Raw genomic sequence first — 25,419 nt, 5'->3', positions numbered from 1 at the left:
TACTGTTAAAGACAATATATAGAAGATCATTGAAATTTGAGTAAAAAGTACTTCAAATAAATGATGTTGCTTCTGTATCTAATGGACTTTAAAGAAACCTGTAGTTCTGATTGTGTTAAATCTTCTGGCACCAGTCGTGTTTCCCAGTTTGGCAAACTTCCCCCATCAGCCTCCTGTGCAGCAGACACCAACAAACCACTCGTACAATCCGCTCTCCTCCTGCCTCACACATTCACATTTATTTACACAATGTAGACTTTTTTTTTTACGTGAATAGATCTTTCATATATGTGTTAGTTATCAACCATATTTACACAGTTTCACACGTACAGACACACACATTGAAACAATCCATCAGGTACAACCATTGTGCGTTTTTCAAACCCGCACACACACATTCACACAACCTACTTTGACTCTTCCAGGGGGGAAACCCCCTCTCGCTGAACGACAGAAACACAGCACTGAACTTGTAATTTATTGTTTGTACAACTGGTATGTGTGAATAAAAACAGAACAATGAGATGAGTTTTATTTATTATACTAATTTTGTATCAAATTACTATTTAACTTAGGAATTTGACTGTGCAGAATCATTCCTTTGTAAGAATATAGTGTTTCTTTTTTCTAGCCATCCACATGAATATATGTACATAAAATCTATATATTTAAATGCTCTTGTCTCTTGTGTGGTTTGTGTTTGTCGTTGCACTGAAACATTTATATTTCGCTGCACAGAACCAAACAGGAAATGAATAAACCTGCCTTGAAAGTGGCAATTATATAAGATAAAATACATTTTTAAATGATATATGCATCACACTGCAATGTTGAAAATCACACGGAACAGTGTGGTAGCCTTCATCAGGCCCAAGGAAAACAAGATAAATTCAGAATTACAGGAGACAAAACATGGACAATATCTATAAATATTGTTTCTCATATCACAGTCCCTACTTTATATATTGTATGTAGGTTAAAAGGTCACATAATCTATCATCTGATCATTTGTGGTGTGAAATACTAGCAGATGTCAGATAAAAGCAGTGGTTTCCGGCCACAGAGCATCACCTGCTTGTTGCCCTTCTCAACTTGACCCAATGACCCCAAACTGCACATTTCTGCACCAATACTGCCCCCTGGCGGCGAGTGGCCTCTGTTTTACAGCTCTGCAAACTGATATCCGTCTAAATGTGATACAAAGGCGCCCCCTGCCGGTGTGAAGTGTGTAATGTTCCACTTAAGACATTGATATTTCTCTGCAGTGCACGTCTGCCCTCTGCTGGAATATGATGGAATTACAACCGAACACTTTAGTGACCTGTTGCTCTTAAGGTGGACTTCAACGATGTGCCCCTCAGAGGCTGATGTTTGTCAGTGAGCGAAAGTACGCACAGCAGGATCCAGACAATATTTATGTACTTATTAAACCAATAACACAGTAATGTTGATTGTCTTAATTGATGGTATCTGAATACGTTATATTCTCCTTTGTTTGATCATTATTTATATTGATTTGGAGCTTTGCTGTGCGTAAAAACGTCCAAACGATCCGTGCGTAAAAGCAGTTTATTCGTTGCTGTGAGTGGACTTTATCTTATTTGTGCTGCGTCCACTGTGGATGATAGAATCTGTGAATTGCCAGTGGCTCTTCCTGCCTGTTGGAGAGGAGGGAGGGCCGGGCGGGCGGGAGCAGCAGCGGGAGGACAGGGGCTCCTCCTGCCTGGGTTTGAGCGAGGAGGAACGAGCTGGAGGAGCAGCTCCACCTTAAGACCTCGGCGGCCCCTCTCTGCTCCCTCTCCCCGGGGAGCAGGCTGCGGATCCCGGGCCAGAACGATACGGTTCCCGTCCCAGACCTGGTGCCATGGCGCTTCTCCTGTTGCACTGACACCACACCAGCCTCGTCCCCTTCATTTGTGTTGGAACAGTCTGAAGTTTAATAAAGGCACAGAGCTCAGTGACTTAGAAAGCAGAGCAGGAGTCTCACTTTTTATTTGGGCCACTTATATAAATTAATAGAGTAATATAAGTTCAGTAATAATCCTCTAGTGTGTGTGTGTGTGTGTGTGTGTGTGTGTGTGTGTGTGTGTGTGTGTGTGTGCGTGTGTGTGTGTGTGTGTGTGTGTGTGTGTGTGTGTGTGTGTGTGTGTGTGTGTGTGTGTGTGTGTGTGTGTGTGTGTGTGTGTGTGTTTGTGAACATCCTGTAACAGACAAGCACAGAGTTTGAAAAAAAAAAAAAAGCGGGAGTCCCTCTGCCAGATCCTCTGTATACTCACCATGATTGATTATTATGGCAACGCTGGTGCGTTTTCATTGCGTACGGGATTTGGCCCCTCTCACTTCAAAGGGCCCTCAGGAAAGGGGGTGGTCCCCGGGCAGGGGGATATATAGGAGGGACCGGCTGTGTTGGGAGCAGTGAACAGACTACACGGGCCACAGAGCAAGAGCCTGCCCCGGACTCAGAGAAGAAGAGCCGAGCTGGAGACATCTGCTGAAGAGAGAGAGAGAGACTCTGTTGGAATTTACTGCTGAGCTCCAGATTTCTATCAACGGGCTTTTTGCAACAAGTCAGAAACTTCACGTAACTTTAAATGAGTTTTGCACTGGATTTTGATCCTTCTGTAGATTTTTGTACGCGTGGGGACACTTTTGTGGAAGTTCCAAGACTTTGGGTTTTGTAGCTTATAGTGGAAAAAAAGCTTTTTAAAGGATTTACTTCTTTATCAGTTTCTCTTCCCACTTGTCGGATTTCACAGTTTAATGATGTGGTTTTTACGCGTTTCCATTGGTTTGATTCTGTGCGTCGTCGCGGCGCACGGCGCCTGGGAGGAGAGCACCGTGGTGCCGGTCAGACTGGACCCCGCGGCCCGGGCGGAGAGCCAGTCCGAACCGTGGAGGACTCTCTCCGCGGAGGAGAAGGAGAAGGAGGCGGAGACCAGGGTGTACCGGTTGGACGTATTTGGGATTCAGCTGGTCTTGCAGCTAGAACCCGACCAGACCTTCTTGGCTCCGGGTTTTGTCTTCCACATTGTGGGCAGTCCCGAGTCCGGACCGACCCAGGAGCCCAGGAGCGGAGCCGAGCCGGGCTGCTTCTTCTCGGGGACGGTGAACGGAGAGGAGCGGTCCGCCGCGGCCCTCAACCTGTGCCAGGGGCTCCGGGGCGGATTCTACTTCCAGGGCGAAGAGTACTTCATCCAGCCCCTGAACTCCAGCGGCTTCCTGGGCTCCGAGGAGGAGGTGCACACGATCCGCCGGAGGGGCCGGGCAGCTCTGGCGGAGGAGGGGAGCTCCAAGTGCGGGGTGAACGAGGACGAGGATCGGGTTCCAGAGAATCTGGAGAAAGAGGCGAAGAAAGGAGCAGCTGACCCGGAGCAGACAGGTGAGGCTCGGGAACCCTGTGCGCATTTTACGCACTGGTATCACAGACAGAGGGAATTCTCAGACCTGCAAACTTAGAAGTTACGAAGGAAACAACGAGGAAAGTGATTTAATATATATTTAAAATGTCGTTAATCCTATTATCGACATGTAAGCAAACATTTGGAGAAAGTAGATCCTCGGTTGAGCTGCTGTCATCTGGAGACGTTCCTGTGCCAGAGTGCGCAGCGTGCGTAATGGACTCAGCTCCTTTTTTCTGACAGCGCGCTGGCGATGAGGAGGGGATGAGGGGAGGAGAGGAAGGGGGAGAGAAGGAGAGAGGGAAGGAGGGGGAGTGCTTCCACTGGGGGAAAGAGAGGGAGGAGTGAGGGAGGACGGGGAGGGGGGGGCGGCGGGGTTGGAGCCAGCCACAGCCCGGCGGTGCTGAGACGTGTGAACGCGCCTCCTGGTACTACGCGCACCGGCAGGAGCTGCTTTTTTTTTTTTCCTCCAGAAAGGATTTTCTCCTTTCGTCCTTTTTTCTTCCAACCCGCAAAAAACTTTCCACCACATAAGGTCAAATTCGGAATGTGGACCCCGAGGAGGAGGAGCTACCGGTGGAGTGACGCTGAGTCATGGTAGCCAGGCTCCCGCAGGCACATCCGGAGCTCACTGGAGCCTGGACGACAACTAATGATTAGCTGCTATTTAGAAACCAGGAAGAGCTCCGACTGCTCCAGATAAACATCACTGTCAAAAAAACAAGTGCAGTAGAGTTAGGATCCACACACACTGTTGACCTGCGTGACCTTTGAACCCAACATGGTTTGACCTCTTGTAATTCTCTCCCCTCAGCAAACCACAGGACCCGGCGCTTCGTCTCCACCCCTCGCTACCTGGAGATCATGCTGGTGGCCGACCAGTCCATGGCCGAGTTCCACGGCGCCGGTCTCAAACCCTACCTGCTGACCATCATGGCGGTGGCGTCCCGGCTCTACCGCCACCCGAGCATCCACAACTCCATCAGCCTGGCGGTGGTGAAGCTGCTGGTGGTGTACGAGGAGGAGCGCGGGCCTCAGGTGTCGTCCAACGCCGCCATGACCCTCCGCAACTTCTGCCAGTGGCAGCGGCAGCACAACCCGCCGAGCGACCGCCACCCGGAGCACTACGACACCGCCGTGCTCTTCACCAGAACAGTACGTTGGCTTCGTGTAAAGTCCAGATGCTGAGAGAAGAGTAAGAAAAGTAGAATTCCAGACTTTAACTCTCCCTGTCTCCTCAGGATCTGTGTGGTGCCCACTCCTGTGACACTCTGGGCATGGCGGACGTCGGCACCGTGTGTGACCCGGACCGAAGCTGCTCCATTATCGAGGACGACGGTCTTCAGGCGGCGTTTACTGTGGCACACGAGCTGGGTAAGAACAAAAGAGTCAAATTACATGCCAGGTTCTAGTTTTTCTGAAATCACAGGGCAGGGGTACTTAAGTTGTTGTTGTTTGGTCTCTGTCCTCCAGGCCACGTCTTCAACATGCCTCACGACGACGCCCAGCTCTGCTCCGGGGTCAACGGCGCCCACTGGGGCTCCCACATGATGGCCTCCACGCTGTCCAACCTGGACCAGCAGCAGCCGTGGTCGCCCTGCTCCGCCCTCATGGTCACCACCTTCCTGGACAACGGCCACGGCCAGTGCCTGCTGGACAAGCCGGTCAAGCCCCAGCCCCTCCCCCTGCCCCTCCCCGGGACGGTGTACGACGCCGACCACCAGTGCCGGCTCACGTTCGGCGACGACTCCCAGCACTGCCCGGACCTGAGCACCACGTGCGCGGCCCTGTGGTGCACGGTGACCACGTCCAACGGTTTGCTGGTGTGTCAGACCAAGAACTTCCCCTGGGCTGATGGCACTTCCTGTGGGCACGACAGCTACTGCCTGGCCGGACAGTGTCTCACCAAGAGCCAGGCCGCTAAACACCAGGTAGGGAGCCGATCACAATCAGTCTGGTTTACTTCCTGTTGGTAAAATCAATGTTTGGGTCTAATCATTCCGTCCTCGGTGGTTTCAGACTCCTGTCAACGGCGGCTGGGGTTTGTGGGGCCCCTGGGGCGACTGCTCCCGGACCTGCGGTGGAGGAGTGCAGTATTCATTCCGCTCCTGTGACAACCCGCTGCCCAAGAACGGAGGGAAGTACTGTGAGGGCAAGAGGATCCAGTACCGCTCCTGTAGCACGGAGGTCTGCGCCGAGAACAACGGTGAGAGACTCTAGTTATCACGTAGAAAAACATGGATTCGTTTGTGTCCTAAAAAAAACATCAAATAATAACATCAAATATAATCTAAATCTAAATCTGATTTCCTGTCCTCCCTCAGGCCTGTCGTTCCGAGAGGAGCAGTGTCTGGCCCACAACGACATGTCGGCCCAAGTGTCTCTGGGGTCGGGGGAGGGGGTGGAGTGGGTGCCCAAGTACGCCGGCGTCTCCCCCAAGGACCGGTGCAAGCTGGTGTGCCGCGCCAAGGGGACCGGATACTTCTTTGTCCTCAAATCCAAGGTGAGGGTTGTTTTAAATTTGTGTTCTTCTCTTTTAGAATTGTGGCAGAGAATCTCATGAAAGTCTATTTACGTGTCGAGCTGCAGAATACAGGATCAGCTTTGTAATTTCTTTCAGCCCTGAAGCTGCAGCCGGGCTTCACCTTCTGACTCAGACTCTTATGTAACACCGGCACTAGACATAACTCTGTATTTCCATCTGTGTCTCTCTGCTGCTCCCAGGTGGCCGACGGCACGCCATGCAGCCCGGACTCCACCTCAGTCTGTGTCCAGGGCCAGTGTGTGAAGGCCGGATGCGACCGGGTCATCGGCTCCAGCCGGCGCTTCGACAAGTGCGGCATGTGCGGCGGAGACGGCTCCACCTGCAAGAAGGAGTCCGGCTCTCTGGACCGCGCCAGGTAAACATCTGACCCCCCCGAACTGTGACGCTTCATAACACACATGTCACGTGACCTTGTTTGACGACCTTGTCTCCTTGTTTCAGGCCCGGTTACCAGGATGTTGTTACCATCCCCGCTGGCGCCACCCACCTGGACGTGAAGCAACGCGCCCCAGGCAATGGTCGTCACGACAACAGCTACCTGGCAGTGCGTCGCCTGGATGGAACCTATCTGCTCAATGGCGATTACAAACTGATGACCATGGAGACGGACATTGCCCTGCGGGGGGCGCTGCTGCGCTACAGCGGCTCCTCCGCCGCCCTGGAGCGCCTCCGCAGCTTCGCCCCACTCCCGGAGCCCCTGGTCATCCAGGTGCTGTCGGTGGGAGAGGCCCCGAGACCCCGGGTGAAGTTCAGCTACTTCGCCCCGAGACCCAACAACGCGGCTTCAGGCTCGAACACCAACGCAGGCCGCCGCCATTCCATCAACGCCATCCGAGAGGTGGGAGGAGCCGAGTGGAGCCTGAGGGAGTGGGGTGCGTGCTCCCAGACGTGTGGAGGAGGAACGCAGCAGAGGGAGGTGGTGTGTCTGGACTCTCAGGGGCGGACCTCCAGAGACTGCCCGGAGGAGCTGCGGCCCTTGGCCTCGCGGGCCTGCGCCTCCCAGCTCTGCCCCTCCTGGCTCCTGGGGGAGTGGTCTCTCTGCTCCAAGGCGTGCGGCCGAGGCTTCCGCAAACGCCAGCTGAGATGCATCGGCCACGACGGACGCACGCTCACCCACGACAGCTGTGACCCCAAGAGCCGGCCGCGACCCCTGCTGGAGCTGTGCAACAAGGGTCCCTGTTAAGGACTGCTTGGACTGCTTCAGCTTCCCCTAAAGATCGAAAGAGGCCGATGAATGTTTACATCCAGAGTGCTGCGGGTCTTCATGGGTTCAGGACGTCCACCGGTCCCACGGGTCAGCCACTGACTGACAGTTTATACCCAGTTCCCCCCCCACCCTCCATCCTGGGGCCAGACGTTGAACCCCGGGGGCGAAGGCTGACGACGTGTCGGCCCCTCAGCACATTCCTGATTTCCTAAAGAAAAAAAAGCATGCTGCTTACCGTGCCAATGTCATGCTTGTGTGCGAGTGTGTGTGTGTGTTTGCAAGCGAGTGTGTGTGTGCGTGAGTGTGTGTGTCTCAATTTTTTTTATGCATGTAAATAGTGTCTGTCCAAGCTGGGCTGGACAGACACACGAGGCTGTGGGAGGTTCTAGCAGAGTATATAATTAATCTAATGAAAGAGAGTAGATCCTCTTCTACTTGCTCACCCCATCAGGTATGGAAACTGAGATCAGCTTCGTAGTCGTAGTGTGTTTATGTTCAAACACTTTTATTTATCACAAACCTGTAGCACTTCAGCTTTCTTGTTGCCAGTGGCACATTTCTTTGGAACACCTGGTTGCCTTTAAATGCCTCAGTGCACCGTCCTTCAGCCATATCTCGCCCTCGCAACCTTCTATGAGGGAACTCTTAAAAGACCAAAGAAGAGTGTGTGTGTGAGTGTGTGTGTGAGAGAGAGAGAGCGAGCATGAGAAAAGTGTGTGTGGAGACCTAAAGAGGGACTTGTCTCCTCCTACTACTTCATAAGGAAGTCTCTCCTGCCTTCTGCGAAGGCCCTTTGTTTTTTTCTATCAATTTTTCTCTTTTTGTACAGAATATCCAAACATTATTTATTTTTGTACAGCCTGTTAAATATAATCATGTGGCTTTTTTTAATATTATTTTTTATTTGTTATTGAGATCACAGAAGGAAGTAGAATATATAGAGTATTTATACAGTGTTATATATATATATATATATGGTCCTAGGTTCATGAATAAAGTATCACATTGACTTGTGCAGCTCATGTCTCCAGAGTGTTTTGTGATGATGGATGGAACTTTACCCCCCCACACTTTCCCGATACTGCCCCCCCCGGTCTTCTACAAGGGAAGCCGATCCTCACAACAATTACAAGCCCATGCACATGTATAGTGAAGCTTCTTGTCCCAGGGGGCGCTGTTAGGCAGTACTTTAAGAATTATTCAGGAGATAAAATAAACTTAATGTAATAGGAATACATTTGTTGTAATTCAGGTTTAGGCCACCAGATGTGGCTGTTGTCAACACATTATTCTACAGTACATTGCAGGGAAGTGGTCGTGGCATTAATCTTATAATTTGGGCCTTTTTTGTAAAGTCTTTGTACATTTTTCTTGATTTGTTGAAAAAGAAGTAAAACAAATAAGCATAATATAAAGACACAAGAATAATTATAAGTATAAATTGTCCTACGAGTCACTGCTGAGATTGGAATATGAATTCTGACTCAGTGCATTTGCGTCACACCAAATCATCAATACTAATAAACAACTGCCATACTTATATATACATATATGCATATAACAAAATTCCTCTAATCCAAACTAGTAAAACCCTTTTAAATTAAGCCTGAGAAATATCCCTTAGAAATAACCCATAGAAATCATCCTTGGAACTAAACCTTAGAAACATCCCTTAACTACACCTCCACCCTCTTCCATTTCTTATTATCATGTTTTAATTATATAAGTCTCTGCATCCAGGGACTTTCTGTGCCCTAGTTGGGACCAGACACCACTGTACGTCAGCACTGCTGCTAAAAAACCTTCGCCCCGGGTGGCACTTCCTGTCGGGCTCCGAGGAAGATGGTCCCCTGCCTTGCTGGCTCCCAAGCAGAGCAAAGGAAATCATTATCCTGTAATTATAGATGGTTAAGAAGAAAATTGGCCATCTCCGTAATCTGTATAATAGCATAATGTGCCACCAGGACTGTACGTCTAAACAACCGGTGGCGGTAGAGAAGTATATGCTTCATGTTCTGTTTGAAAAATCCAAATCAGTGAGGAGGAAAATGTGGCATTAATGTGTCCACTTGCAATGAAACATGTTTTCTACCTGGTTGTTTGTTCATGTCTCAGCATCACATCATTTAGAAAAGAGAATCATCTGGAAGGCATCATGAATCCCTGCAGCTCCATGTGGGTGGCATTTCGGAGAGCTCAATTATCCGCATCCTTCTGCCACCCTCACTCGGCCACAACGGTTTGTTTAGATTATGTTCAATTTGATCCAGTCGTCCAAAAGAAACCGTCTCTGAAGCTTCGTCGGAGTCGGATCCGTGCAGAGAAACACAGAGAAGACGTGACTGTGGTTGCAAAGAAAGAGCATAAATATCTTTAAACATCGTCCTGAGTTGCATTGATCTTTCATATTTTTCTTCCAGTCTCCACTTATTGTGCTACAGTGAACTTTAGTTCATGTTTACAGCCATTCAGGGACCGTTTCTAAAGTATGATTCACTTCTTTAACGATCACTTTTATGGGTTCACACAAGTGGCGTTTTGGATTTAAGTGTTCCCAGCTCTGAGGGAGGTGTGTGGGGGGGTTGTGGTTGCTCAGCCCCTGCCCCCTTCTGTCCTGGAGCCAATGTTAATTGAGATTTTTTTTGTTATCTCACATGTTTCCGGACAAAGACACTGTGCCCTGAAGGGTCCCATTAGTGCCCCTCACTGTGAGGTAATCAAGGCCCCTGGTCCGGACTCTTTCCGCTCCATCTGTACAGCAGTGTGACGTCCCAGGGCCGGAGCCAGAGGGCCCAGCTCAGACCTGGGCCCCAGACTTACTGTGGTGCGGTTTGATTGGATTTGAGAAAGAATATGCAACAGATGTGACAAAACGAAGGTTTTAATCTAAAAATTGTATCCACAAATATGTCTGCAAAGACAAGATCCAAGGTTCTTCTCTGCAAGATTCTCTGCAAGATTTTTGGTGAACTCAGTCTTCTCACTGGCATGTGATGAAGCTGTTGCAACAAGGTTTGCATTTGACAGAAAAAGGTATAATAATATAATAATTAAATAAAAGCTAATTTTCCCCTGCTATTTAGTCTATAGGGTTTTATATTGTGTTTTATTTACATTGTATATATTGGTTTGTTTTTGTCATGCACTGATTGCTGGTTGTACATCAAATTGCCCTTGAAGGATAATAAAGATTTTCTTTATGGACAACTTTACTTAATCATAAGCTGCACAAACCAAGTAAGAGCAGCAGAGGAACCCAGCAGCCAGCAGGGGGCAGCCCCAGGACATCACATGCAATATTTGGTAAGAATTTTAGCATGTTAAAGTCCTCAAAAAGCCAATTAATTTGCATGAAATAATAATAATCCTTACAATTTCAATAGGGCCTCACTGTCTGTCAGTGCCTGTCAGTGCTTGGGCCCTAATAATAATGACAAAATATACCATTATTATTCACTCTACTGGCTTTTAATGATGGGCAAAGACACTGTGAATGTAAAATACACATCATAGTCACACTGAAATATACACATCAATTATTTTTAGGTAAGATATTAATAAAAGCGATGAGAAGAGTTTGTGTTGATGTATTTTTTCAAGAGAGTAAGAAGACAATTTATCTGGCATATATAGGCCTTAGTTTGAATCTTATTTTGAAAGACACCCAAGTTTCCCACTGTGGCTGACTTCATACCTCTCTTGCCCTCCCCCCTCTCTCTCTCTCCCTCTCTCTCTCTCCCTGGGTGTCAGCTCAACAGGGAAATGTGAGCAAATGGGTGACGGCGGGGGGAGGGGAGGCAGCGCTCAGAGCAGCCAGTCAGTGGGAGGTGAGGGGGGGAGACGCAGCAGCAGAATTACGCACAGCGCACACGTGGAGGAACAACACCGACACGTCCTCCACAAGTCTCCGGGTGTAGTTCCTCCTCTGCTGCGGTTCTCTGGAGCGGTCAGCTGGGTGAGAGAGACACCATGCAGCTCGCAGAGTCCCTCAGGTGACGGCCGGAGCAGGACGCACAGGGAGAGACGCTTCTCCTGGAGGTTCCTCCTGACAGACAAACCTCATGGAGAACCTCTGGAGGAGGAGGAGGAGGACGCAGCAGCAGGAGCGCAGATGGAGCTGGCTGAGCAACTCGCTGCTGCTTTGCTTTTTCACCGGTGAGTTTCTAAAACCCACTTTTACGCACCAACATGTCACCAATGTGCCTTTTGATTTCTGCTCCAATGGTTCCTCTTCATGTTGGGTTGATGATGGGGCTGCTCCAGCTCCAGGAAAGTGTCGTGGGAAACATATTAAAAGTCATAGATTGTACATTGTTTTTGATTTTGGGAACTATTCTAAACATGACGCACAGCCAAAAGAGCTGGAAACTTTTAGAAGACCTCAGACCTCCTTTGAACCAAAGCCTGGTCCTAATGAGGCGGCACTTTAATTTCTGAGGTTCTGGTTAAGGTTAGAGGTCAGATGTGAATTGGGGGGGTTTGTTTGGTGGTCCACAATAAATGGAAGTCAATGCATTTTGAGCCTGGACCTTTTTGGGCTGCTCCTCTCTTCTGAGGGCTGTGAGGGTTAAGACCTGCCCTATAGGGTTTAAAAGAGTTACAATTAGAGTTAGGTTGGGGTTAAATCACTAAGTGTGTGTCATGCAAGCAAAAAAAGTCAGAGAATAATACAAATTAAACCAATTGAATGTTCAAATATAAATATACAGGGCAGGGGAAATGAAGGAACTCTCAGAGGAACTGGCAGGGTTAGGGTTGGGTTTAAAACCAAAGTGTCCTCACTCAGATAGAAGTACAAGTGTGTGTGTGGTTAGTTTGTATGTGTGTCTGTGTGTCTGTGTCTGTGTGTGTGTGTGTGTGTGTGTGTGTGTGTGTGTGTGTGTGTGTGTGTGTGTGTGTGTGTGTGTGTGTGTGTGTGTGTGTGTGTGTGTGTGTGTGTGTGTGTGTGTGTGTGTGTGTGTGTGTGTGTGTGTGTGTGTGTGTGTGTGTGTGTGTGTGTGTGTGTGTGTGTGTGTGTGTGTGTGGTGGGGGGTGAAGGACATGATGCCATTGTCTCCGAGCGTGTGGAGAGACAGGAGCCAGGACCTCTGAGGACCACCCAGCGAGTTTGCTGATGGGACCTCCCCACAGTCATTTACATGGAAATCTCACAGCTCTTCAAACAGGGATGTCGTGTTAAATTAGATTAAATCTGAAAAAAGAAAAGAAGGTGGGTTGACTGTGACCTCCTGCCATTGAGGGAAACATCCATCAGAACTTGTTTGGTCCACTGAACAGCAGGTTTTCCTCGTATAACTTTATTTCCTATACCTGGAAATGTGCACATGAGCCTCCGGGCGCTGTGTGAGCGATGGCTGAGAGAAAGCAGACACACACACTCATAGGAGCACAGAGCTTGTTTTCATTGCAGCGTCCTCCTTCATTTGAGCTGTGCTGGATTGTGAAAGACACAGAATCTCCCACGAGGGAAGCAGGAGGAGGTGGAGGAGAGGGAGGAGGGGAGAAGACTTCAGATGAGACGGCCTTGTGTCGTGCACGGCGGCAGGTTGGGACGAGTCAACGCAGAGGCACAGCTGTGTGTACAATGCTTTTGAACACAAGCATGTAACAGACCGTGCAAATGCCAGGTCTGTTCCTTTAGCAGGAATAAGCAGGTCGGGTGGGAAATGAGTCGTGGCTGGGCTGCGGTGGGAAATGTCAGATCTTAAATCATTAAATCATTTTAATTTGTCCCCACGTGAAGAACATGGCAGTCACACTGAGGCTCGATCCAAAGGCTTCCCACTCACTCGAGTCCTTTGAATCTGTAGTAAACACTGTACCCTACACTACCCACAATGCAAATCTGCCCATGCAAAACATCCAGGTGGCGGTCCAGATGATTTGGCTTCACTTTTTTGGGCTTCCATCTTTATATACGCTCTATAGATTTGAGACAGATGCTTTTCTTTAAAACTCTGCAGTCAACTCTGTGTCTTTACTGATTTCCATCCTTGATTTATTTTCTAAATACACCAGGTACATTCTGAGATTATTTATTCGAGGTAGCATCAACAGAACCAAACCCTTTTTTGTTTTACATATTATATCGTCCGACTTGAAAGAGCAAGTCACTTCTGGCAACGTGGTCCAAACTCATTATCGTCTCCAGCAGAGGTGCTAAGTTTTCCGGGCTGCGTCACAGATCATTAACCGGTCGGCCTGAGCCACAGTGTTGGATTCAGCTGCTCCGCCATGTGGGCCGCGTCCCTCCTCAGTCGTGGGGAAAATAAATCATGCATGTGCACTGTTGAATCAGCGAGATGCTACATAACCGTCACGTGGCCACGGCTGCTTTCTGCTGAGGAGCATTATATCATATATTATACAGTAAGTGAGCAGACGGGAATTTGAGAAGTGGAGAAAATCCTTTGTGTCTTTTGGGGTAACACTCCTTTTTTTTCTGTTCCTGTTCTAAACTTATTTAATTGTCCCGATCTGACTGATTTATGATTATTGATTTATCTACTGTTGATTATTTTATTGGAACAAAACATGAGATCATCCCAGACATCTTCTTATTTCCTCATCTGTGCAAATGACCTTCCTGTCGGTTTTCTAGCTGCCAGACCCCGGGGAGGAGAATTTCTGGTCCCACAGTTAAAAAACTTTGTGCATAAGCAGATTGTCATGAGTGTGTGTGGATGTGTGTGTTGCAGGTGGCACCGAGGCCCAGTGTGAGGGCTGCTTGGAATACTGCTGCAATGGATCGCCGCCTTTCTGCTGCTCCTACTACGCCTACGTGGGGGACGTCCTCTCGTAAGTCAACGCACGGCTACTTCAGACCAAGTAGATCCATTTGGAACAATGTTTTACACCACTAATGACAAAATACGGCTCTTTATAGACATGCAATCTGGAAAATTGGACGAATCAAACGTTTGCGTTCTCAAATACAACTACTCAATAGATTTTTAGGGAAAATAGCAGTCTTGTGCTGTTTTTAAAAAGCCTTGACGTAGGACAATCTCAGACAAACTTACTTACTTTGCTTACTCGAGCAGCGACAGGGTACAACAGGGTCAAACAGCTGAGATTCCAGGCTCACTGCAGAGATCTGTTACAGACTCCGGCTACAAGAACCTCCTTTAAGTGTTTTGACGTCCAACGATTTGTGTTATTCTCTGTCGGAATAAAAGTCCAACATGAGCTTTAAGTTGAAAACGGCGAACGGCTGATTCTAATCTTTTAGAAAAATGAGGTGATGCTAGTCTTTGGACAGAATGCTGACACGTTCACTAGATTGCTTCGGTCTGTAACTCACACACCAGCTGTCTTTTCCTGTGACTCATCAGAAGATCTGACCCTCTGACCTTTTCCTAACTGGATTCGGCCCAGCTGCTCTCACACTTTCACCTTTTTCTCAGGAGAAAAGTTGTCACAGTAATAATGATCTTTGTGTTCAAGTAGAACATATACACTGATTCTTGCAAATTCTTGGACCACTTGTAAAAAGTCGGTTTTGGAGCCGGGTGTATCTGACTAATGCCAAAGACCAAGACGCAGCACATCTGTTAATCATGCATGTTCTTCTGCAGTGCAACGCCACACACATGAACACACATCACACACTGAGTTGCATCAGATGTTGCAGTCCATCTCCATGGCAGCAACTTAGTATCAGCAGCCTCTCTGATGGAGACAGCTGCCTCCTCTCACACTCGACTGGGTGGCTCACTGCTTGTGTGTCTCTGTGTGTGTGTTCCAGGGGCACTGCCATCTCCGGTATCGTCTTCGGCGTGGTGTTCTTGATGGGGGCGGTGGCGGCCTTGTTCCTGTGCGTGTGTATGTGCATGAAGAATGGCCGGGGCGCCCGGGTCGGCGTGTTCAGCACCTCCTACATCAACACTGTGTCCCAGGGGTATCCAGGTGGGTCCACAATGCACACACACACACACACACACACACACACACACACACACACACACACACACAACCTTCGAATAGTAAGACTTCATGGTACCTTTTTGTTTAACACTTGCACTTTTGGGAGAAGGGCCAGGGAGAAGAAATGGGAAATTTCGATAATAAAGTCATAATAATAATAATAATAATAATAATAATAATTTGCGATATTACAAGATAAAAGTTTATATAGCTGATTTGTAGGAAACGTATTTATAAGTGGCTTCATGAGGACTGACGACCTATCACATTACAAACCTCCGGCTGCCAGAAAGGGAAAGAAAAGAGCTGATCCGCCAAACAAGGAAGGAGGAAGAGAAAAAGACAGAATAGGTGTAAGGTGTCCACCTTGGCCGTGCCACTGTAACCTGAGCTCTCATCCTGAAACCACCGTCCTCCCACTTTAACACATCCTCTACTTTTCTCAATCAAACCCCAACACTGTGTCCCTATCTCCCTCTCAGGTGCTTTGCCTGCACATCCGAGTTTGTACTCTGTGACTCTCTCCAGCCGGGGGGAATTCAGTTTCCTTCTTTCTTTCGGGGCCTCATCATTTATTTATCGCGTTTCATTCTCCTCGGTGTATCGCGCTACGCTGGACCGCCACTCTCCGCTCTGCCCTGCAGCTCCGATCATGTTGCATAAACAAGCTGGAACATACAAAGCATCGCAGTGTGACTGTGTGTGTGTGTGCAGCTACAGTGGTATGAATTATTCTGCATCCTGACACCAGATGTGAGGGCCTGGTGTGCAGTTATTTCCCTGCTCCATCGCTGCCAAGACGGCTTTATCTGTATTTCTTTATGATTTTAGTTGATTTTGTGATTCGTGCATACGTTGTTTATTTGTTTTATTTAAGTATCGGCTCATTTTAATAAGAAAAAATATAGATTAAGCTGAAGTTTTCTTGCAAAATATCAAATTTTAGCTTCATAACAGTCAAATCGGCACTTAAAATGTTAAAACAAAGCTTCGCCTTTAAATAGTCTGCGAGTTATAATTAATAATAAATGTAAATATAAATGTGCGTCTCCCCTGATGAAACGTCAGTTTGAAGTGACTTCACTCCTCATGGCCTTCATCTCTGCTCCTGTGATGTCTCGGTGAATAATGTAGTCGCCGTGGTGACGCGGATGCTTTGTGGTCGACTCACTGTCTCCTTGGTGACGTGGTTTTTGACCCTTTTTAGTGTTAGTTATTTCAAGTCCCTGCCCCTAGAGAGTGAAGTTCCACTGTTCAACCATAAGAGGGAGTAACTTTACTATCAAACTCCTCAATGAAATGGGAGCAAGTATCCTGAGCTCAAATGGGCCTTATTCCCTCTTTAAATTTACCAAAGAGCATGTGAGCGTTTGTGATTATGGAAAGAATAAATGCCTGTGACCTAATTTTTGTATTTCCCCCCCATCCAGGTCCTCCACCTCCGTACACCTACGACTACGAGATGTACCCTCCCTCGCTGCACCCCCCGCCTTACACCCCGACTCAGCCTCGGCCGTCCAATTGCTCCCCTCCACCTCCATACCCCGGCTGCACTCGCAAGTAAATCCCCCCCCCCGCTGCTCCGGTGGCCTGGAAGATGTCTGTGCACCTCTGGCCTCTAAAGACAATTCTAAAGGAGCCAATTAAAACAAATAAAAGAGAGGCTCAGTGCAATTTGTGTTCAGCAGGAGTGTGGACCAAATGCTTGGGAAGGGGGGGTAAATAATAATTTCACGAGCTGTGGGTCAGGATGCTCAAAGAAGGCGCCGCCATGTGCAGGTCCTGATAACTGTTAGCTCGCCGGCGGGAGGTACTCCCCCCCCTCCCGCTAATAACCAATATCCTTATCCATCCCCGCCTGTGCACATCAAAGGCACTGTGGCGCTTTGATGAAGGTGAAGACCACTTTTTGTCGGCGTGGACGGGGACGTGCACATCACTGGAGGACAGGGGTCTCTCCAGGAGACAATGCAGTTTCAAATAAACTTTATTCATATCTCTGTGCCTGAGATGGAAGCTGATGATTAAAGCTGTGTTTAACAAGTGTAGTCCGGACTTGAACATAATGCACGACAACACTGACCTTACCGGCACAGACATGGGTGATTATCTTACTTGAAACTATGTGAGGGGTGAACTGGGGTCAGATTGTGCTCAGTCTGAACCAACAAATGGAATGTGAAGTGTTTTTTTGCTTTTTCAGGACTTGAGACAAATGTGAAGCCTTCATTTGAAATGCAGTCGTAGGTGAATTGTGATGTTGTGTAGGAGAGAAGCTGCTTGAAGGTGTGTGTGTGTGAACGTCCGAGTGGGAGCCTCCGGACTTCCTGCAGCAGCCGGTTCTCTGGCCTTCCTCCAGAGGTCGTGAAGAAGAAGAGGAGGAGGACTGTGAATGACGGACTTTTGAATCACGTGCCGGCTGAAATGATTTTCAAGTGTTGCAGCTGTGTTGTAAGTTAAAGACGTCAATAAAAAGTGACCTTTTCTTTTTTAAATTGTGAACGTGTAGTCTTTATTCAACAATGTGTGTGTGCACTGAATAAATAAACCTAGAAATTACGTTTTTTAATTTTTTTTAATTAAAGCTATTTTTGTTTATAACTTGTTGATTTTAATTTATAAATAATCTGTGTTATTTGTAAGAATACAGATGTATATTAAATATGATTTAAATATTACTTTTATTTACAAATTGCAAGTGTGGGTGTGCTAGTTTGGTGTGTGTCTCTCCCTCTGTGTGTATATGTGTCTGTGTGTCTCTCTTTTTGTATTTGTGTGTCTGTGTCTCTCTCTCCCCTTCCTCTGTGTGTGTATGTGTCTCTATGTGTGTGTCTCTCCCTCTCTCTTTGTGTATTTGTGTGTCTGTGTCTCTCTCTCCCCTTCCTCTGTGTGTGTACGTGTCTCTATGTGTGTGTCTCTCCCTCTCTCTTTGTGTATTTGTGTGTCTGTGTCTCTCTCTCCCCTTCCTCTGTGTGTATATGTGTCTCTCTCTATGTGTCTGTGTGTGTCTCTCCCCTTGTGTATTTGTGTGTGTCTCTCTCTCTCTCTTTGTGTATGTGCGTGTGTCTCTGTGTGTGTCTCTCCCTCTCTCTCTCCCTCCCTCCCTCCCTCTCCCTGTGTGAGTCAGGTGACCCGGCTCCCAGCAGCTGTGCAGCCTCGCTCTCTCTCTCCATCACCAGACATCGTGAGTCTCCGGAGCCGTACACACACACAGACACACACTCCGCTCCTCCGGCCCGACGCTAACCCTAACCCTAGCCCGCAGGAGCTTCGTGTCCTCGGACCAACATGTGGGACCGAGTCGCTGTGCTGCTGCTGACCGTGGCGGCCACGGCCCTGGCTGCCGAGGTAAGGAACCACCGCTTGTTGCAGGTTTCACATCGTTCTCCACCATATTGTTGCTGTCAGGTGAAGCTAGCTGCTGTTAGCCGCTGCTGCACCGGAAGCGGAGCGGCTGTCCCTCTCAGAACACAGGCACGGAATGTGTTATAGAGTGAGATCATTAAAAACCTATGCAATTAATGTCATGTAAAATCACCATTAAATTGTACTTACGAAATAACAGCAATTGCGCATGACGTTTGATGTATTTATCGGCTTGTTCTGTGCGAATTTGCAATGCAGCAAATCCAGATAAATAACGATATTTATATCTTAATGACGCATGATATGGCAGAATTAGATATTTATGCTAATGCTAACAGGTTGTGTTTTCCACATGTAATCCTATTAAGTGTGTTGGAATAGAAACTACGCCTTTTTTGTGTGCTTCTCGTTTTACTGTGAAGGTTTCAAGCGGAAGTGTCAGTGAGAGGCACTGATTGTGAACACGGCTATTTGTTAACCAGGGAATAAACGCGTTTTAAGCACAATATTACGTAACAAATGTATTTGGTTCGTTTGTATATAGTAGCTTTATACGCAATTTATCCCGGGATAAGGATAAATAACGCGTATTTCAATCTAAATACGCAGTTTCTTGTCTCTCAGACCCCGTCCTGTCTCCGGTTAAAAGCCTGTAGCTGCTGATTTATCGTTACTATGTAACAAAAGAAACAACGTCTGACTCCATTTTCTCGATCTGTTGCTACAATGTAACATTGTGTCTTTGCGTTACAAACAAAAGTATCTTTTCTCTCGTTAGAAATACGTTACAAACTAGTTCGGTTCGTCAACAAATGGCGAGAAACACGCTGCGCAAATGTTGCTTGAACGCCACCGATTATGTCGTTGTTGTTATTGTTGTTGTTGTTGGGATCGTGTTGAATAAAGGACAATATTGTGTTATTTTCCATATCCCGAGGGCTCGATTTGAGGGAGTGGGCGTGTTTTTCTTTATTCGGGGAACGACAATAAGCCCGTTGTTCTCTAGCGATGACGTCAGGTTCTGATCCAAGCGGAATAAAATGAGAATAAAACCCGAATCGTCCGCTCGAATCCAGGATTATTATTGCGGAAGCTCTCCCACATATATTCCAGTCAAACGGGAGAGAATGGAGAAGTAAGATGGCGGCGGTGCACTGCAGCATTTACAGAGGGGTCGTGGAAAACCTGGAGCTTTTGACACTCTATTGTTTCCTCCTGTGCTCCTTTCGGATCCGTTTTATAATCCAGAGTCACACCGGCTGCGATCTGAACGTCAGATTCGCTTCAATAAAGTCTGGACAGCGGATCTAGTCTCTTATAACCCCCCCCCTCATGCATTTATAAAGGCTCCTGTGTTTCTTTGTGAACATGCACTGCAAAAAATCATATCTGTATTTTTCAACATGGCTGTTTTTATTTGATCCTGTTCTATAAATGTGAAAATTCCCACTTGTTTTCCTCAATTTAAGCCATTTTCCAGCGATTTATCGTAAAAAAATGTCATGTCATCCTTATTATCGTTATGTAATTTTATTAATTCCGTGATCCAATTAAGCTTTAGGGCCCGTCCCAATTCACCACTTGGCCCTAACCCTTCGTTTTCCCTTGTGGTCATAAAGGGTTGTCCCATTTATCTATGTGATGTAGGGGTCGTGGCCGTCTAGCCCCTTCAACCGCAGTGTATTCAAGACCCCCCCACTCCCTAACAACAAAGTGGTTTACGGAAATCCCAGAATCCTTTACGAATGGACGAGTCAATCGACATGGCGACCTGCTTAGCTTTAGCCGTCCTTTGTAATCACAGGAGATTTCCCTCATATTTTAAAACAGCTCATTCCGCTAATGTCCCTTTGCTGTAGCTGGATATTATTTACAGTGTCGGGAGATGGATTACACATTCCTGTGGCCACCAGGAGCCACATTGTTTCAGAGCAGGACGTGGGATATTGTCTTTATGATCTCTTGTTCAAACGATTATAGCTGAAACAGGTTTTATATAACAGGAAAATGGATTCAAACTGAGGTAATTATCCTCCGTTTAGGCCTCTGGTTTTGAATTTTTCTTCAGTAAGATGTAGCAGGTGATATGTGGGGTGAGCTGACCTTCATTTTTCCCTGCTAGCAGCCTATAATCAGTACAGTCGTAATGAACAGTTTGGGCTCCTCATCAAGCAAACCGCTTGCTTTGTTCCCAATCCGCTGCTTACTTTGCTTAAGTCAATCTTCCCCCTTTGAGTCCTGCGTTTACATTATCAGAGGTTCGAGTGATGAAACGGGGTCGAAGAAGTTGTTTAAAATCGGAGGGATGATATCGGCGAGATTAAATCAGACTCGAAAATGAGATGTTGCAAGTTTTTGATCTTGTTTGGGCTTGTTTACAGCCTTCATTATCGCCCCATGAAAACACACACACACGCACTTCTAAACACACAACTCGGGGAAGCTGCTTTTCCTGATGGGCCCGCCCTTGAACACGCAGGCCGTGGTGTGGAGCGTGGGAGCTGGATGCCAGCCTTTGTGTGTTTGTAAATCCTTGGGAAATGGCCCTTGGACGGGTGCAAGCAGTCTGTTTGTGTGCATACTGCAGTTTTTCAGCCTGGGGCGGACCAGCCTTCTCCCCTTATTAGCGGGGCCCTAATGCCATTATGCCTGTTGGCACTGCCAGTGTCTCTCTCTCTCTCTCTCTCTCTCTCTCTCTCTCTCTGGCACCTTCTCTGCTGCTCACGCCCGCAGTTCAGATTTATCGAAGGAGAACCCCGACACTCGTATATCTCTGATTGCTTTTTATTGCGACTTCTTTCCCCAGCCTCACTTTAACTTTGGCTTCAGTTTGTCATTTGCCTCTCAACAACCTCTACGCACAGACTGAAGCTTGTGCATAGCTCCCGTCCAAAGTGATTAGTCCATAAATAATTAGTAGCTCGATGGAGAAGCACAGGCAATTATTTTACTGATATAAAGGACAAAAATCAATGGTTTCTTAGATAGTAAATTGAATAAGTTTGGATTTTGGTTTAGAAAATTGTTGCAGTCAGTTGACCCAAAGACTATTATATATATATAATATGTAATTTTAATACATGAAAAGCTGCCAAATATGCTGCTATATTTTATAGATTATATGGGCATTTTCAAATAATTAATCCTTGAATTGAAAATAGAATTAATAATAAAAAGCACTAGCCGAGTTTGTCCTGCTCTGTCTGTGCTTGTCTCTTGGTAAACACTGAATATTGTCGTGCCTCAGGACAGGATGTCCTCTTCACAATGATTTGTTTTTCTAATCCCTCATGTCCAACTGGGGTTGCAAAGATTGCCTCTAAAAATTCCTCGTCTGACCGGCGCACATTGTCAATCTTGGTTGTGTCAACAACAACAATGACACTGCAGCGCCCCCAATTAATGTCCCCCCTGCATACCCCTCTGTCTGTCCCGGAGAAAAGAATTCCTGACCTTTTGATACTGTTGTTTCTATTGTACCGGTGCCTGGAAATGAGAGGACGCTGATGTGATTGCTGTGTTTTGGAGCGGCCTGTCCGTCGCCTCTCTGGCCAACTGACGTGGTGTGAATCAGCTGTTTATGAACACTTTTAAATGTCAATCTTTGCCTCTTCTTTGCATCCTAACTTGAGTCATTTCAGTCGTTATTCTCCCAGTCCCAAGTCTCCGTTGTGTGGTCGTGTTTTTCCACTGAAAGGTGGTTTTCATTGCATCGTAGGAATTTGGTCGGACTGATTCCAGAGGTAACAGACCGGTGTGGAGCTCAAAGGCCTCCTTTGTGCAGAACAACCTGCCTTCTGAATGAAACACTATGAATATGTGAAGGAACAAAGGCTCGTATAGATCAAACAAGCATCTAATAGTATCAGAAGAAATCGGTTGACAGACAAGTTGTGGACGGAGATGTTGCTGAACTTTCCCACTCAACCACAGGTGTGGATCCCTGGGTTCGGACCAAAAATTTGAGACTCGGGTCAGGTTCCACATAAAAACAGAAGGCATTTCAAATTTGGGTGGGGCTTGGATAGTTTTTTCTCGGGTTCGTACAGAAAATGGCGAGCCTCTACTTGATGACATCAGTATAGGGGTCATCTCCTTGTAAAGACATAATGTTTCTCTGAGGGGTTGTAAGTCAGTCGTCCAGTTGAAAACCCTCCTCTTCATCTTTCTCACCTCGTCCTCTTTATGACTGGCTCATAATTACCAGTAATGGGAGCAAACGTGGAAACACAACCCCAGCTTTATTACCTGCTCGTCTTTAGGCAACCCAACACAACCCTCTCCCACTCCTCCCATTAGAGCGACTCTCCCACCAGGCAGCACCATTCATCACCACCGCACTCCTGCTCCTTCGGTAAATATCAGCAGTGCGCCACCGAGGACGCGCTCCTCACGTCACCGCTGCTGAGTAAGCAGGCGTTGATACAGGATCTGAATAATCAGCCGGGAAACAAGTCGCCCTGATCCACGCAAATTACTCAGCAGCATTGTGTACAATCCAGCTTTCACTTCATCAGTGAGGAAGCTCCAGACACACAAAACCTCCATCTGAAAGCATGTTACATCTACATTATAAGTGGCATGTGTCACTGTTGTGGTGTGTTGTCCTGTATGTGGGTGAGACTGATTTCCCTCTGGCCATTACAGGCTAATACAATCAAGTTCTAACCATGGAATTGCTTTCTAGTGTACGATCAGTTTCTGTGTGCTCACCTCTAAGCTCCTGTTAAAATGGAGAGGAGCCCACTCTCAGCTTTGTGCCAGGAAGGGTAGTTTGACATTTACTCTGGATCCTGATCATTAAAAGACTCAGTGTAGAGATACTTCCTGGAAGCCAGCGGCATACCACACATCAGGTGCTACTGTCCTGCTGCAAGATGGGCTTGAAAATGCATCTCCTGGAAATGTACAGAGGAGAATGAATCAGATGCTTCGTACATTTTTCTGGAAGCCCATGTGAGGATACAGCAGGAAAATCATCTCTCTAGAGTGTTCTGGTAGGGTTGTGGCTCAGATCCAGAGAGAATAGTCACAACATCCCAGCTTGAGAGATATAAAGTCATATAGTATCCGTCCATCACACCTACGTTTCTAAAAAGTGTGATAGAATAAATTAATCAAATATTCACAGGTTTATTAACTGAATTTTAAAATGAAAAGAAAATGTCTTTAGTGAAAAATGCTGTTCACAAGCACAATCTTTCCACAACTCTTTATTTCCTCGAACCACAAAGGAGAGCTCTCTTTCTTCCAGTTTTTCGACACCTTTCTTTTTTTATTCAATAAAAGGACATATTTATGGATGATGGTGCTCAGAAGTCACGCCTCAGCGCATCTTTGATTTCCGTGAAGGTTGCTGACTCATTATTTTAAAGACGGGGAAGAAGTGAATTATCTCCACCTCTATAAACTCCAAAATACCCACGGGGGTCTTTGTTTTTCCAAGGTTCTATTCCTCCGCTCGCAGAAATGATCTCCTCCCTCTCGTCCCCTCTCTCCTCTTTTCCCGTGTCTGTCCTCCCAGGTGTTCAGGGTTGCCATAGCAGTGGAGTCTTCCCCTGGTGCCTGGTAATTGGACTATAATTAGGGCCGCTGTGTGTTATTGCTGCCGTCCTTCTCACCCTCCTCAGACCCATCAGAAGATTTTCTCACTCTTGTTTTTTCTTCTTCCTAAGGCGGTGTAGTCCGTTCAGTATGTTACTGATACGCTTCCTGCCCTCGGCTTGAGATTCACAGTTCAGGGGGTTTATGGAACTAGTACCTCTTTTGAGTCGGGGCGACACTCCATCAGTTGTGGGTGACAAGTCCTCTCCGAGTGTGAAATTGCAGTGCTTGTCGGAAATGCCAAAATCTGTGTGTGTGCGTGTAGCTGGTGTCGGGGGGGCTGCAAACGAGACTAGAGATTTCCGAGTGTTCCTGACTGTCTCCTGCTATTTCTGTCTCCTTTTCCTGTTTGGTCTTCACAATAATAGAAGACTTCCTGTGTTTGTTTGACAGAAGCGATGCAGTATAATGTGCGTACAGGAAACAACCTCATGTTTGAAGTGACTTTGCGGAAAATTCCATTTGGGATTTGTAAAATTGTAATTTCCCATTGTGCTGCTCTGATATTAATCATCATCACTCGGTATTATATCAAGAGTTTTAATTCCAGCCATTTAACATTTAATTAAATTAAAATCGAAGGAGGGAAAAACAGGATTCCTTTCACGATAGAAACGTTCCGCTGGTGAGTGTGTTGTTCGTATAACAACTAACGATGATTTCCAGTTACACACACCCATCAGCCCCAGGGCCCTTGTTCACAATTGACTTGTAATAACAACTCTGATGAGGGATGACCTCAACTCACAATCAGCCATGAGGCAGTTTTCTTTGTGGCAGTAAACATGGTTACTGGGCTTCTGGTTAATTCCAGCGTGGCTCGAGTGAAATCGGCGAGGAAAATTGTTGTACTCTTAATTTGCTGCTGAAGAAACACATTAGGAAAAACATGTATTTTTGTGTTTTGCCAGCATCTGACACAGATATTATGAAAAACCTGTCTTGGTGGAATCCAGCTGAGAGAAGACGATGCTGATGCAGTCCAAGCACATTAACGCTGGACTTTAATGGGATATTTAGAGTCTGGAATCTGAGGATGGTTCATTATTACGACAAGGTGGAGATCCCTGTCTGCAACATGCTTTTAATGATGCAGGATGTTGATGCATCTTTCACTTTGGGCACAAACAAAATCCTTGTTAGCATATTTTTGGGAGAGATTACGACGAGATTTGCATAATTTCAGATCTGAGTAGCCCCTGTTCATGGTGCGACTGCTGAGTCCTTGGGTGTGTGTCTGTGTGTCTGTGTGTGTGTGTGTGTGCATAGGTGATCACAGCTCCATCTGTGTGTGCTGGCGGTCGACTGCAGAGTTATTCCCAGCTGGATACCAGTGAAGTCAGAGCCAGGTTAGCATGCTGGTGCAGAACGAG

The 25,419-nt window shown here is 46.9% G+C and overlaps 3 protein-coding genes across 4 annotated transcripts in view; all 3 read left to right on the top strand.

Moving 5' to 3' along the window:
• Window positions 1–2,429: 2,429 nt before the first annotated feature.
• Window positions 2,430–8,129, top strand: adamts1 (ADAM metallopeptidase with thrombospondin type 1 motif, 1). The gene is made up of 8 exons (XM_061067156.1): window positions 2,430–3,379; window positions 4,213–4,553; window positions 4,640–4,772; window positions 4,872–5,329; window positions 5,418–5,604; window positions 5,723–5,901; window positions 6,123–6,298; window positions 6,385–8,129. The coding sequence occupies exons 1-8, from the start codon at window positions 2,761–2,763 to the stop codon at window positions 7,124–7,126; spliced, it is 2,835 nt and encodes a 944-aa protein (XP_060923139.1). The 5' UTR covers window positions 2,430–2,760; the 3' UTR covers window positions 7,127–8,129.
• A 3,082-nt stretch (window positions 8,130–11,211) lies between these two features.
• cyyr1 (cysteine/tyrosine-rich 1) lies at window positions 11,212–16,640 on the top strand. Its single transcript, XM_061067325.1, has 4 exons — window positions 11,212–11,305; window positions 13,849–13,948; window positions 14,898–15,058; window positions 16,507–16,640. Exons 1-4 carry the CDS (start codon window positions 11,212–11,214, stop codon window positions 16,638–16,640), a joined length of 489 nt encoding a protein of 162 aa, XP_060923308.1.
• Window positions 16,641–18,212: 1,572 nt separating this feature from the next.
• The window catches only part of appa (amyloid beta (A4) precursor protein a), a 32,262-nt gene continuing 25,055 nt past the window's right edge, over window positions 18,213–25,419 (top strand). For both annotated transcript variants that reach the window (XM_061066890.1, XM_061066889.1), the window contains exon 1: window positions 18,213–18,424. In XM_061066890.1, coding sequence (XP_060922873.1) covers window positions 18,365–18,424 — 60 coding nt within the window. In that variant the 5' untranslated portion in view covers window positions 18,213–18,364. The remainder of the gene's footprint in view (window positions 18,425–25,419) is intronic.

The sequence above is a fragment of the Limanda limanda genome, chromosome 23 (assembly GCF_963576545.1).
Source record: "Limanda limanda chromosome 23, fLimLim1.1, whole genome shotgun sequence".
NCBI lineage: Eukaryota > Metazoa > Chordata > Actinopteri > Pleuronectiformes > Pleuronectidae > Limanda > Limanda limanda.
The sequence above is the reverse complement of the archived record's forward strand: the minus strand, read 5'-3'. Positions and strand labels throughout refer to the sequence as shown.

Bases quoted from the DNA above. Each gene is read 5' to 3' on its own strand.
- cyyr1 (XM_061067325.1), top strand. From the start codon at position 11,212: ATGGAGAACCTCTGGAGGAGGAGGAGGAGGACGCAGCAGCAGGAGCGC. The intron at 13,949-14,897 runs GTAAGTCAACGC...TGTGTGTTCCAG, and splicing joins TACGTGGGGGACGTCCTCTC to GGGCACTGCCATCTCCGGTA. The intron at 15,059-16,506 runs GTGGGTCCACAA...CCCCCCATCCAG, and splicing joins TGTGTCCCAGGGGTATCCAG to GTCCTCCACCTCCGTACACC.
- adamts1 (XM_061067156.1), top strand. From the start codon at position 2,761: ATGATGTGGTTTTTACGCGTTTCCATTGGTTTGATTCTGTGCGTCGTC. The intron at 4,554-4,639 runs GTACGTTGGCTT...CTGTCTCCTCAG, and splicing joins CCGTGCTCTTCACCAGAACA to GATCTGTGTGGTGCCCACTC. The intron at 6,299-6,384 runs GTAAACATCTGA...TCCTTGTTTCAG, and splicing joins GGCTCTCTGGACCGCGCCAG to GCCCGGTTACCAGGATGTTG.